This window comes from Dermacentor albipictus, chromosome 3 (assembly GCF_038994185.2).
Source record: "Dermacentor albipictus isolate Rhodes 1998 colony chromosome 3, USDA_Dalb.pri_finalv2, whole genome shotgun sequence".
NCBI classification, from domain to species: domain Eukaryota; kingdom Metazoa; phylum Arthropoda; class Arachnida; order Ixodida; family Ixodidae; genus Dermacentor; species Dermacentor albipictus.
In genome coordinates this window covers 152,336,029-152,350,336 of record NC_091823.1, presented here as the reverse complement: position 1 = coordinate 152,350,336, position 14,308 = coordinate 152,336,029, and the positions used below count along the sequence as shown (strand labels likewise).

General features: G+C 44.5%; 1 protein-coding gene across 4 annotated transcripts in view; it reads left to right on the top strand.

The window, feature by feature from the left end:
- LOC139056987 (uncharacterized) overlaps nt 1-14,308 on the top strand; it is a 246,879-nt gene that overhangs the window by 78,385 nt on the left and 154,186 nt on the right. For all 4 annotated transcript variants that reach the window (XM_070534770.1, XM_070534769.1, XM_070534772.1 and 1 more), the window contains exon 2: nt 7,194-7,291. In XM_070534770.1, coding sequence (XP_070390871.1) covers nt 7,194-7,291 — 98 coding nt within the window. The remainder of the gene's footprint in view (nt 1-7,193; nt 7,292-14,308) is intronic.

Here is a 14,308-nt window from a genome sequence, read left to right as displayed (position 1 = left end):
TCCAGTGATGCGTCTGCGATGTTACTTGCAGCAAACAAGCCACTGGGTAGTGGACGAGCTGAGGCGCGCTAATAATACGCATTACTTCTCTGCGCCGTCCACCAAACTTTCCACGAACACAAGCGGAGACAAAGGGAACGCACTCCATGGCATGAAAATCTTTGGTCCACATTTAGCTGGAGCGCCACGCATACGGCGTGCTTACAGCGAGACTCAAGCCATCTTCTGGCACTTTCGTGCTCGCGAACTACGTCTCATTTCATTACAGCAAACCTAATAACACACGGTCAAACAAACACATCGACGCAGCTCGCACGACAACCGTTGAAGACGGAGCAATAACAACACGCCGTAGCTTCGTATTCTACCTGTCGCGTTGAATACGAAAATACCGGCGCCGCCAGCGCCGTCTGTATAATAGTGCGGCTGCTGTGGCCTCCGTGATTCCTACAATAATACCCACTACAGCAGGTTTTGTGCCGTTTTGAGCCGGCCTTTGAGCCGAACTACATACACATGTTGCTAGACAAGAAGAAACATTGACATGCTCATATTGTGTGCTATAGTTTAGGGCAGAAATAAATTACATGCAGTATTCTTGCTTTTGAATCGCTTATGCCACATGTAGTCAGCAAAAAGCATGGCCTTCAAGATCTCGACAATTTACCCTGTGTAAGCTATCGCTGCGGTGTGATTTTAACGATTTCAACCTCGGTCACTGGCCATAAAACCCTAACTGACTTTATGCGCAGCCGTTACCTGCAGTGCCTGTGCCCTCACTTCGTTTCTCATTGAAGTAACTTCCTGCTGTCGTTTAAATGTAGCCCAGAAATTGTCGACACAACCTCGGAGGTACACGTGTGCAGTGTGTGATGTTTCCGTGCGCTTGTGTCCGTCGCACAGCAACGTATATACGATGATGTTTAATTTTACCCGTGAGGTACAGGTTACGCTTATGTGTTCCCTATCTTGCTTTCGTGGCGATGCGCTTATCATGCGCGGATCGCGCTCGTGTGGTCTGTGACTGTTCAAGATTCCTTGAAAAAAAAAATCGTTTCTGCAGCGTGCATTTGAGTGGTATGTGCCAGAAATTTGCGGCGGCGTTCGATCTGTTTCCGCCCCAAGTGCTGCAGTCACTGCATGCCAGCAAATAGATATGACGCGCTTGCTAAGGCGCAGTTTTGCTTAGTGTTTCTTGGTATACATCTTTGTGATTTACCTGCATATGCGATATAAACCACAATGCGCGCTTCCGTTATATTTCTTTGGTTTTCCTAATTTCGATTAGTGTGATGTTTGCCTTGGTCAATGAGTGTCTTTTTAACGATGCTCTTACTTGATAGTAAAAAACCTCTGAAATGCCGATTGCAAGAACCAGCGTCTTCCAGTGCCTTCCAGTGTGAAACCAGCGCGTTTTTCTTTTTTTCTTTTTCTTTCTTTAATTTAAAGCACTGGATCGCACTGGGTACGCTGGCGCTCGCTGGGACTCACTCGAGACCAGTGAGAACGCTGGATAAGAGCTGGGTCACACTGGAAGAGACGCTCGCATTGGAAACGGCGCTGGTTGTGTTTGTGCCGCGCTGGCTCCAGCACGCAAGGACGAGCGCTGCTGAATATTAAATGCTTTATACAATTTCATGGCTTGATACTAGTCTCTTGTCCTAAATAACGCTATATCTTAGGGTCATAGAACTATTTCGTGTCGCAGCATGGAATAACGGTGCGTGAGCTGCCTTGTTTATTCCTGCACATGTGACACTGAAAGTGAGAGAGGCACAAGGAGAGATGCCTCGACCTGCACCACTAGTGTATCGCAGGTGTGAAGAGAAAGCCGAATTTAATATAAAAAATGAGGGAAGATATCCAAAATGTTTTTTTTAGAGAAATAAGAAAAGAAAGAAAGAGGAAAAGAAGAGAGTAGAAGATAGAAAGAAGTAATGTTCATCACCGTCGGCGAAACCACAGCAAGGGAGCGGGTTGGTGCGGGATTCATAGATCAATTATTTACGTATATGTTTCTTCATCTTGAATACAATGAATTCTTGAGGCTTGCTTGCCTCGAGCCTTGCATCTTGAGGCTTGTTGCTTGACTTGCCCTTGACTTCAGGGGTCTTGCGTCAAGTTGAGTCGAACCTTTTCTCCTACTCTTCTTGGTGGTAGTATGAGGTTCTCTATTTTTCCAGATGTAAAAGCACATGTGACACTGAAAATCACTTTCGTTTTTTGCATTTTGCCTTGTGACAGGGCGGACAGCTAAATTCTTTAACGAAACCACGCATAGACGGAGGACGCCGCTTTTTTACTAGTTCGCACGTAACGTATGGCTGGGAGTTATCGCCATTGTCGCAGTGTTGTGGAGTGGACATGAAATCCAGAAGTCGTTCAGACGCGCTCGAACGGACCCCGAGTTCGATGCCTACCGCTGCTTGATATTATCGCACCGATAACAAGGCTGAGGCGATTCGTGCGCTTCCACTTTCCCTATTGTACTAAAAAGAGTTCTGAGGCTCAAATACACACATTTTAGCTTTCGCCAGCTACCCGCGCCGAGATCAGTCCCCATCGAAGCTTAGGCATAGCGTATCCGCCGAGTCCGTCTGCACGCTATCGGCGCGTCTAACCTCAAGAATCAAGAAGTCTAAAAAGGATAAATTACTTTATATTTCAGATTTCGCATCGGTGCTTTTAAATAAACAATTTTTTCATGTCTACAGTGCCAGCACAAGAAGTGAGGAGCGCCGATGTGACGCATCATAAACGCAGGTATATGTGCTGTCGCCGAAGGCTCCCAGCACTAGCCTGCGTTTCTCTGACGAATATATATGGCTAGACAGACGTGTAGACTGAAAGGCATCACTGAACTAAGAAAACATTGCATACCCCTCGCGTGAAGAACAAGAAACGGCTATCGAAATCGGCAGTAACAGCCCATTCATGCAGCGTCCCGGGTCGGTGGTTCATTTAGGACTTTTTTTCGAAGCTAAAATACCAATCGCAGTCGATGTTATGGCACTTCCGAGCACACTATTGAATATGGAGAGCAAATTTTTCTTTGAGGTACAGGCGTGAGTTTATTTGCTGGCCGATAGCGCATCTACCACGTCTGTGCAAGACTTCTCTCTGTGAAACTAAAACTGCTTCTCGATTTTGATAAGCTAAATTATCCGCCCATGTCCCTATGCTGACGCGGCGTAGCGGTAATGAGCCGGGCTGGGGATCTGCAGGTACGACGATCGAATCCTGGTCAGAGCACTTCTGTTTTTACATGTTCATTTTTTCGATTTATATTGTACTAAAACGCTATCTGTTGCTTTCTGTATTAAAAAAAATACATACGGTGTCCAGGCACCACGTATTTAACGCGCTAGAGCTGTTTTTCGCACCAGTACACAACGCCTCCCAGTACGCCGCGCTTGCCCAGCGCCCTATGCATCCAGCGCGCGGCACTGGACCCATAATCCGGCGATGCACTGGATACTGGGTACTGTTTATAGAGTGAAAATATAGAGCCGTTCTTAGACAGGCCACACTTTAGCTTGTTTAATTTCCTATAAACGTTCCTTTACAGAACTCAGTACGTATGCCATATGATGGCACACTTTTAGAACAGGAATGGAGAGCCAGTCTAGAGACAGGCCGCATTAGAAGTTCTGAAAACGTTCTATAAATTTTTCTATAGAATTTGGTACATAAGATGTCAACACGACCTCTATAGAACTTTTATGGAGGATGTAGAGCCATTCTATAGACAGGCTGCATTAGAAGTTCTGAAAAGGTTCTATTAACATTTTCCTGTAGGATTTGGCACATAAGATGTTAATACGACCTCTATAGAACGTTTCCGAAAACGTTCTATAAATTTTTTTCTATAGAATTTGGTACATAAAATGTCAATACGACCTCTATAGAACATTTATGGAGGGTGAATGGAGAGTCAGTCTATAGACAAGTCACATTAGAAGTGTTAAAAACTTTCTATAGACATTATTTTATAGAATATTGTACATATGATGACAATAAACCCTCTATAGACTGCTTATAGAGCGTGAATGGAGAGTCAGTCTATAGACAAGCCGCATTAGAAGTGTTAAAAACTTTCTATAGACATTATTTTATAGAATTTAGTACATATGATATCAATACAATCTCTATAGAACATTTATAGAGAACGAATGGAGAGCCATTCTATAGACAGGTCGCGTTAGAAGTTTTAAAGACATTCTATAAAAATTACTTTATAGAATTCAGTACATAGGACGTCAATACACCCTCTATAGAACATCTATTGTGTGTGAAATGACTTGTTTCTATAGAAAGGTTTCTATAGACTTCTTATAGAGATTCTATGCGGACGACTCTATAGATCGCGAGTTCCTATAGAGTCCCTTTTGACTCCATAGGAACTCATTAGGAGTTCTAAAGGAACTCTAAATCCATTTTCATAAGGGAGCACAGAGGGGAATGCGCTCGCTGCTGCTTCCGCACTTCCTTCCACTGTAGTTTTGAGAGCACAGTTTCTGCGGTGAGTGAGTGAGGCGTTTCAGTACTTGCATGTGCGTACGTGACACCATGCTTGTTAATTTAGATAGTAAGCGAAGGTTTACACATTCATACTTCCCATAAAACTAGTATCCTTTTTACATATAGCTGTCTACTACTTTGCTTTGTCAATCAATCTATCATCTTCAGGGCGAAGCTGCCACTTTTTAAAACGATAAGCATTTTGAGGCAACTTTACAGATTTTTAAGTACTACCTTCCTGCCGATATTTCCGTCGGGCTGATGCTCTAGCCATTTTCCCATCAACTCGCGTCCCTGCGTCGTGCTTGGTCGTACCGTTAGAGTGTTAGGCTGCTGTGCTCAGTAAACCCGGTGCGTAGTGAATAAGCAAACCAGCTGGTGTCACCCGCCGTAGTTGCTTGGTGGTGTGGTGTTGGGATGATAAGCACGAGGTCGTGGGATTGAATCCCGGCAATGGCGGCCCCATTTCGATGGGATCGAAGTGCGAAAACACCCTTGTACTTAGAGTTAGGTGCACGTTAAAGAACCCGAAGTGGTCCAAATTTCCGGAGACTCCCACTACAGATTTCGTCATAATTACGAGCACACATAAATGGATTTCTCCGCTCTTTCTGCGCATGCGCGAGGAGCACTGGTTGCGAGAGAGAAATATGGGGACTTTTAGTCCTTGAGATTTCTCTTTGCCTAGGTACTACGGGGAAGCAAGTTGTTAGCTCCGTTCGTCCCTAGCCAAGCTGGCAACACGCCCGAGACAGAATGTGTGGTCGGCAAGGTGAAGAAGCCGTGTGCAAGGTAAGTTTGTTGCTATTTTGTTGCGACGGTAGCATATTAAATTTTTATAGTCGCATGGGGATACGTCTGGCAGTGAGGTGTCTTCTCGGATGACTTTAGTGGCAAAGCATTACATTGTGCTGATGCATTGTTGATTAGTGTCGTTTAGCAAGGTCGGCATACCGCACACTTCAGGAGATTCGCGGGAACGGAAACAGTTTATGAATTCGACTGCCGTGGCGATGTGAGTTCGTCGGCTTTCTTTTTTTGGCGGCGGCTACCGTCACAACAAAATGGCAACAAACTCACCTTGGACACGCCACGCATTCTGTCGATTGCGTTGCCAGCTCGGCTAGGGACGAACTCAGCTAACAACTTTCTTCTCCGTAGTACCTAGTCGAAGAAAAATCTCAAGGAACGAAAGTCCCGACATTTCTCTCTCGCGACCACTGCACCTCGTGCGTGCGGAAAAAAAGTGGAGAAATCCAATTATGATGTGCTCGTGTCCTAATCAAGTCGTAGTTCTGGCATGTAAAACTCCATAATTTAATTTATTTAACAACCTGGTGTCACTAGCGATCTACTCTTCCACGAACCTCTTTGTCACCAACTTGTGTATCTGGGGCAGTGCGGAATATCTGTTCCTCTGCTGGACTGTGTCGTGGTAATAAAGATATTAGGCAAAAGATGCTCAATGTTGCTAAACCCTAATAAAGATATTAGGCAAAAGATGCTCAATGAAGCTAAACCCAAGTTTAACGTGGCTTATGACGCAGCCCGATCGATGAAGGTCAACAATGTGCTTATTCTCTACTGCGGTACCTGGACCAAACAGAGCTGCAGGCATTTATTGGTAGCCGCTTTGTTAATATCGGAGCATGTGCCTAGGAGGTTCTCCTGGAATAACAAAGAAGTATCCCTGATTCTGGGTGGAATCAAACCCACGTTGTGCGTATTCAGACAACATTGCCTGAATACAAAGTGATACACGCTCTATGCAACAACTGCATGGTGTCACCGCCAGGTGGCGCTGCATGTTCAGAGGGAAATGCGATAAAGGAGCTGCGCTACATACATGCCTCACACATCTATATGTGTCCTACAGTGCATTGATGCTTATTGTATTAACGTCGACATTCATTGAGAGATAGGTACTGTCACATTTTTTTCTGTCGCGAGGCGCTTCTCCGTTTATTTTTTTTTTGCGTGAATGAGTGCACTTTTTTAAGTGAGAAGGCAGAGATTACATTCGACATTGACAAATTGAGCACAAGATGACAGCGCGCATCTCATTTGACAAAGTTCTTAACGATCAGCCAGAATCAATGGGCTCAATAGGGCTTACCCTGCCTACGTCACCTGTTCAAGAGGCCAGATATTTTAGATATAATACAGAACGCAAATAGACGCGTGGGTAAAAATCATCAGCGAGTATTGAGAACCGGCAATGACTTCGACAGTTGTGGACCGGCTTAGGTCGTTTCGAAGACCCGTTACTTATAGGCATTGATATTGCCTTCATGTTCCACTAAATGCAATTCTTTGAAAGTTCATTTGCATACTCGCAATGACTTGCTGCTCGCTCCGCATGACTTTCTTGTAAACTTCTTCCATCGGCTATATAGTTTCATAAAAGATAGTTGTGAGTTTAATAGCAATTGAATGTGTATTGTGAACTTTACGCACCGTTGTTTGCTTTTCATCGCCATCGCAGCAATTTATTCAGTGCTAAGAAGCCTACTTACAATTCTGCACATTGTCCTGTTCGTGTACTTTTGTATATTGCTATTTCATCAGACATCATGTCTGATGCGATAATGCTGTTACTGGCAAAAATAGTATTTTTGTGTGTTTCGCATGCTAAGTACGCTAAATCATATGCTTGTACTATGTTCTTCTAGCTTGGACGCGACTTCGCCATCGGGTTTCCAGGAAACTTCGATGCATACGAGGGCCTAACCGTTCGCGTCTTCGGCTACACTCGCGACGCGGGTCCGCTGTGAGTTGCTATTTCAATGTTATTCTTCACAAAAATACAGACAATGGACTCAACTCACCAAAATGTGTCCGGAGATTATGTTTGTATAACGCTAATGTATTGTGAACTCGACAGGGATCATACTTCTCAATTTTTATTAGACATATACACTCGCAAAAGATTTCACATGTCGCAGTTTGTCGGCAAGGTTATCTTTTTTACATGCAATTTAACGTTTTTCCGCTCCTTGAGAGGCAGCTAATCAAATATGTGAAACATAGAAATGTCAATTTTTGCATCTACGTTCACTTTACTACAATAGTTTTTGGCCAATTCGTAATTTATACGTTGAGAACATAATTGCAGACTTTGTCATAAGCGCATGTACCAAATAATGCGGAGAATTCACCCGGTGCGCGCCGTATAGCGGTGGTGAACAAGAAACGTGCGCACATAAAATTCAATGCTAGAACGCTAGAACGTTATCTAGTGAAGCGAGTCTAGCAGTGCTATTGGAGGAATTAGACGGCAGTAAATGGGATATAATAGGGCTCAGTGAAGTTAGGAGGCCAAAAGAAGCATATACAGTGCTAAAAAGCGGGCACGTCCTGTGCTACCGGGGCTTAGCGGAGAGAAGAGAACTTGGAGTCGGATTCCTGATTAATAAGAATATAGCTGGTAACATACAGGAATTCTATAGCATTAACGAGAGGGGGGCAGGTCTTCTTGTGAAACTTAATAAGAGGTACAAAATGAAGATTGTACAGGTCTACGCCCCTACATCCAGTCATGATGACCAGGAAGTCGAAAGCTTCTATGAAGACGTGGAATCGGCGATGGGTAGAGTGAAAACCAAATGCACTATACTAATGGGCGACTTTAATGCCAAGGTAGGCAAGAAGCAGGCTGGAGACAAAGCAGTGGGGGAATATGGCATAGGCACTAGGAATAGCAGGGGAGAGTTATTAGTAGAGTTTGCGGAACAGAATAATATGACGATAATGAATACCTTCTTCCGCAAGCGGGATAGCCGAAAGTGGACGTGGAGGAGCCCGAACGGGGAGACTAGAAATGAAATAGATTTCATACTCTGCGCTAACCCTGGCATCATACAAGATGTGGACGTGCTCGGCAATGTGCGTTGCAGTGACCACAGGATGGTAAGAACTCGAATTAGCCTAGACCTGAGAAGGGAACGGAAGAAACTGGTACATAAGAAGCCGATCAATGAGCTAGCGGTAAGAGGGAAATTACAGGAATTCCAGCTCAAGCTACAGAACAGGTACTCGGCTTTAACTCAGGAAGAGGAGCTTAGTGTTGAAGCAATGAACGACAATCTTGTGGGCATCATTAAGGAGTGTGCAATTGAAGTCGGTGGCAACTCCGTTAGGCAGGGTACCAGTAAACTATCGCAGGAGACGAAAGATCTGATCAAGAAACGCCAATGTATGAAAGCCTCTAACCCTACAGCTAGAATAGAACTGGCAGAACTTTCGAAGTTAATCAACAAGCGTAAGACAGCTGACATCAGGAAGTATAATATGGATAGAATTGAACATGCTCTCAGGAACGGAGGAAGCCTAAAAACAGTGAAGAAGAAACTAGGAATTGGCAAGAATCAGATGTATGCGTTAAGAGACAAAGGCGGCAATATCATAACTAATATGGATGAGATAGTTCAAGTGGCTGAGGAGTTCTATAGAGATTTATACAGTACCAGTGGCGCCCACGACGATAATGGAAGATAAAATAGTCTAGAGAAATTCGAAATACCAAAGGTAACGCTGGAAGAAGTAAAGAAAGCCTTAGGAGATATGCAAAGGGGGAAGGCAGCTGGGGAGGATCAGGTAACATCAGATTTGTTGAAGGATGGTGGGCAGATTGTTCTAGAGAAACTGGCACCCTGTATACGCAAAGTCTCATGACCTCGAGCGTACCGGAATCTTGGAAGAACGTTAACATAATCCTAATCCATAAGAAAGGGGACGCCAAAGACTTGAAAAATTATAGACCGATCAGCTTACTGTCCGTTGCCTACAAACTATTCACTAAGGTAATCGCAAATAAAATCAGGAACATCTTAGACTTCTGTCAAGCAAAGGACCAGGCAGGATTCCGTAAAGGCTACTCAACAATAGATCATATTCACACTATCAATCAGGTGATAGAGAAATGTGTGGAATATAACCAACCCTTATATATAGCTTTCATTGATTACGAGAAAGCGTTTGATTCTGTCGAAACCTCAGCAGTCATGGAGGCATTACGGAATCAGTGTGTAGACGAGCCGTATGTAAAAATACTGAAAGATGTCTATAGCGGCTCTACAGCCACCATAGGCCTCCATAAAGAAAGCAACAAAATCCCAATAAAGAAAGGCGTCAGACAGGGAGATACGATCTGTCCAATGCTATTCACAGCGTGTTTACAGGAGGTATTCAGAGACCTGGATTGGGAAGAATTGGGGATAAAAGTTAATGGAGAATACCTTAGTAACTTACGATTCGCTGATGATATTGCCTTGCTTAGTAACTCAGGGGACGAATTGCTATGCATGCTCACTGACCTGGAGAGGCAAAGCAGAAGAGTGGGTTTAAAAATTAATCTGCAGAAAACTAAAGTAATGTTTAACAGTCTCGGAAGAGAACAGCAGTTTACAATAGGCAGCGAGGCAATGGAAGTAGTAAGGGAATACATCTACTTAGGGCAGGTAGTGACGGCAGATCCGGATCATGAGACAGAAATAATCAGAAGAATAAAAATGGGCTGGGGTGCGTTTGGCAGGCATTCTCAGATCATGAACAGCAGGTTGCCATTATCCCTCAAGAGGAGGGTTTAATAGCTGCGTCTTACCAGTACTCACCTACGGGGCAGAAACCTGGAGGCTTACGAAAAGGGTTCTACTCGAATTGAGGACGACGCAACGAGCTATGGAAAGAAGAATGATAGGTGTAACGTTAAGGGACAAGAAAATAGCAGAGTGGGTGAGGGAACCAACGCGAGTTAATGACATCTTAGTTGAAATCAAGAAAAAGAAATGGGCATGGGCAGGACATGTAATGAGGAGGGAGGATAACCGATGGTCATTAAGGGTCACGGTCTGGATCCCAAGCGAAGGGAAGCGTAGCAGGGGGCGGCAGAAAGTTAGGTGGGCGGATGAGATTAAGAAGTTTGCAGGGACAGCATGGCCACAATTAGTACATGACCGGGGTTGTTGGAGAAGTATGGGAGAGGCCTTTGCCCTGCAGTGGGCGTAACCAGGCTGATGATGATGATGATGATAAAATTCAGCCGGTTGCTTACTAACAACATAAGATGCATCGACATGCGCAGTGAAAGCGCTGACGTGGCCACGACAATGCTACAACATTACTCTGCATACTATCATGCACAAAAAATCCCTCCCTGCACGTGTTAGGCCCCCTTACTTCAGACACAAACAAGAAAAAAAACGACAGAACAGTTTTAATTGAGAGCGGAGGTGTCAACCACAGTAAATTTGTTCAAAAGCCGATGTAATCATTTAAGATTTTAGTTGTTATTCAGTCTCCCTAACATCGTCAAATAATGTTTTGTCAATTCCCTTGAAACTGAATTTTAAGGTTGGCTATTCATTTTAAGGTGATCATATAGGTATCTGTAGGTTTGGCTAAAGGAAGGTAATTATAAATATTTATCCTCTCTCGACTACCTTTGCTGAAACAGCAAAAATACATCGTAGCGGCAGTCGGAAAATAAAAAAAAGGCATGCCTGCCATGGGCAGATAAATCAACATGATAAAGCACCTCTGCATGGCGTCGACTGGTTCCATGAGACCTCCGTTTACACAAACTGGCATCACTTCGAGATGCCAATCAAGACCCGTCATTTTTTACGCTTGAGAAATAATGATCGACTGTGCGGAGGGTTCTAGTGGTGGAACATAGGGCGATATGTCGAGTCTTATGCTGCCGCTTGTACAACGGACCACTTTCATAAAATGTCGACTGTTTCGAAGCCGCCGACGTAGAGCTTTGAGCCACTAACAGGTACCTGTGGAAACGTAGGCGTTTTGCACGTTGGTCGTTTCGTGAAAACCATTTCTGGCAAATTAAACTTGTTTGATTGATTGATTGATTGATTCAGTAACGTTTACTTTACAGTCCTGCAGAACACGTATTACCACGTCGCGGGCCGCTCCCATGTCGGGACCGACAGGCCTAGCCTGCCAGCCGCATCGTGGGCCTGCTGGACAGCCCAACGTTGCTCAGCCAGGAGTGGGTTGCGGAGGGCCGCCTCCCACCTAGCTGAGCTGAGGTCAGGGCTTGCTATAGAGATACATCCCCAGAGCATGTGCGAAAGTGTTGATCTATCCCCGCAAGCAGGCCACGCGTCATCAGTATAAATCTCCGGATATATCGCATGTAACGTGAACAGGTTGGGATAGGTTTCTGTCTGCAGCAGTCAGAGTGTCAGTGCCTGAGACCTAGTGAGCTTGGGGTGAGGAGGAGGGTACTGTCGCCGCGAGAGTTAGAAGTGTTTAAGAAGTTCATTATAAGTGGCAGGCGTGTCCCTACCATGCATAACTCTCTCTTCGGCCGTTACAGCGCCAGCACGGTCAGTCGGTGCGCGCGCGGCAGCGTGGGCCGTCTCAATGAGGTTCGTGGGGACAGCCGACATGTGCCCAACGTGGGCTGGGAACAAAGTATGCAAGTTATACTTGATTCTATCCGGACCTGCCTTACGAAGCAGCCCAAAAGCCTGTTCTGAGATCACACCACACTGAAATGCCCTAATGGCCGACCGTGAGTCACTGTAGATGACGTCGCTGGTGTCATCAAGCATCGCCAAGGCAATGGCCACCTGCTCGGCTATCGCCGGATCTCCGGTTCGTACAGATGCACAGTTCGTGAGCCGCTGTTTGGAATCCACCACTACTGCAGAAAAGGAGCACCCCTTCCGATATGCGGCCGCGTCAACAAAGCAGTCTCTACGCCCCTCTGTCCGGATCTGTTTGAGTATGGCACGCAATAAATTTGGAGATTGCAAGAAAGCCACGCATAGCACACGGTACAGCACAGGTGCTTAGGCAGCAGTTCGCTGTCCTGCCCGTGACGTTTTTCTGGTGTTCTGATGTATTGCGTATCATACACCAATTACACCAACCCCGTGTCCGGGTTCGGTACTCCATGTTGAATTATCCTTTTGCTCACACCATTCATAATTTAGCATCGATGCTTCCTGAAGTAAAAGACGCTCATACAATGAACACATTTTTTTTAGAACAACACAGTCGCCGGCAGATATTACAATAAAAATATTTAGGTATGACGTGAACTAAATTGTTAACACAATTAAAAACAATAATAAGCCGAAGACACAACCTTGCGTTATACCTGAAGTAGCACTCAGAATGGAGGACAACCTCCGGCCTCAAAAGACTGATCGCTGTGTATAATTTATTCCGCTCAATCATATCTGGCAAAAACACAATACTTTCGGGTTTGTATACTAACTCTTCAAGCGGCACTTTATCAAAGGAATATAAAATATCTAAAAACAGCAGATATATTAGCTGAGGTGTAAAGCGTCTGAGAAAATCGATGGACTATACTCACAAGCAGCGTTACTGTAGTTACTGTAAACACATGCATATTTGGAAATTAACAGCGCGAAACAGACAAGTACGAAGAAAAGAAAGAACACGACACTGGCGCTGACTCACAACTAACGTTCATTTTGACGAAAATCACATTTATACACACCCGCCAACACAGAACCACATGTCAACAACAGAGCTACTGTACCTGCAAATGAGGAGCTATCCTGGTGAGTTATGGAGCGAAAACATCAGTGCGTCAATAAGCGGATAAAATCAGTGCGTTAAAATAATAAAAACCAAAAATGCAGTAACAAACGTCCCTATCAAACTTAACAACAATCAATCGTGAAACACTTTATTCCAGATATCTCACCTATTTTTTAGTAACAGTGACAAATGGTCTACCGACCCACCTTTCCCCTTTCCTATCAATATGAAAAGCTCCCATCATCTTCCATGTGGGTTGGTCTTTATGCCAGAACAAACAAACGGTTTTATTCCGCTAATGGTCGTCATCCGCAATCTGTTGAATGCAAAGACAAGTGCACAGCTCCCGTACCTTTTAATGATGACTTGTGCTCATTTTATCTAATGTTCCGGCAGCGGCTGCTCTGGCTCACATAAACCTTCCCGCAGGACAAGGGCAACCTATACACAACGGAAGGTGTACGTACATATAATGACTATATTTTGTAACTTCTTGCAACATAAACTGTGCTGCGCCGTTAATTTTTGAAACATGGATCGCCACCAAGTCAACCAAGTTTATCTCCTAGTATTAACATACATTTTGTGGATCTGTGTTGAAAGGAACAGAATACATAATTATTTGATAAAATAATGCCTTCACTTTCTCGTTCACGGAAGAGGAAGGAGGGGGTCATGTGGTGACAACAAAGAAAGATGAGGTACATGCATCGATTGCATCAATTTTCTATATTCTAAATACAACAGAGTGGTGGCGAGAATTAAACTAATAGAACGGCAAATTTCCTGGTGATTTCGCCTGCTAGATCACTACAATGTACGCTCCGGGATTAGAACCACCTCTACCTTTCCTGCCTTCAACTGGACATCGTGTCCCACGGGCCCAGTGGAAGCAGGCTTTAGAGATGTATATGGTGGCATCCGGAGCTTCCGAGCTTCCAGCGGAATGCCGCAGAGCGATTCTGCTCACCTTCCTTCGTGTGGGGCGGCCGCGGATTTTCTATACACTGAAGTCAGCAAACTTGTCATCGGGCTTTTCTGCCGGTCATTAGAGCGCAGCTCATTGAACGATGACTACACTCTGGAACTCGCAATTAGATCCAAACGTCCAAATCCTGGTTTAGACGTCCAGTGCATAACATGCGCACATTAATTTTTGGATGTCCTGTTTAAAACATCCTTCGGACATACAAACGTTTGAACTTCTGTAATCTAAACAAATTCCAGAACTTTAGACCTAGGGATGTCC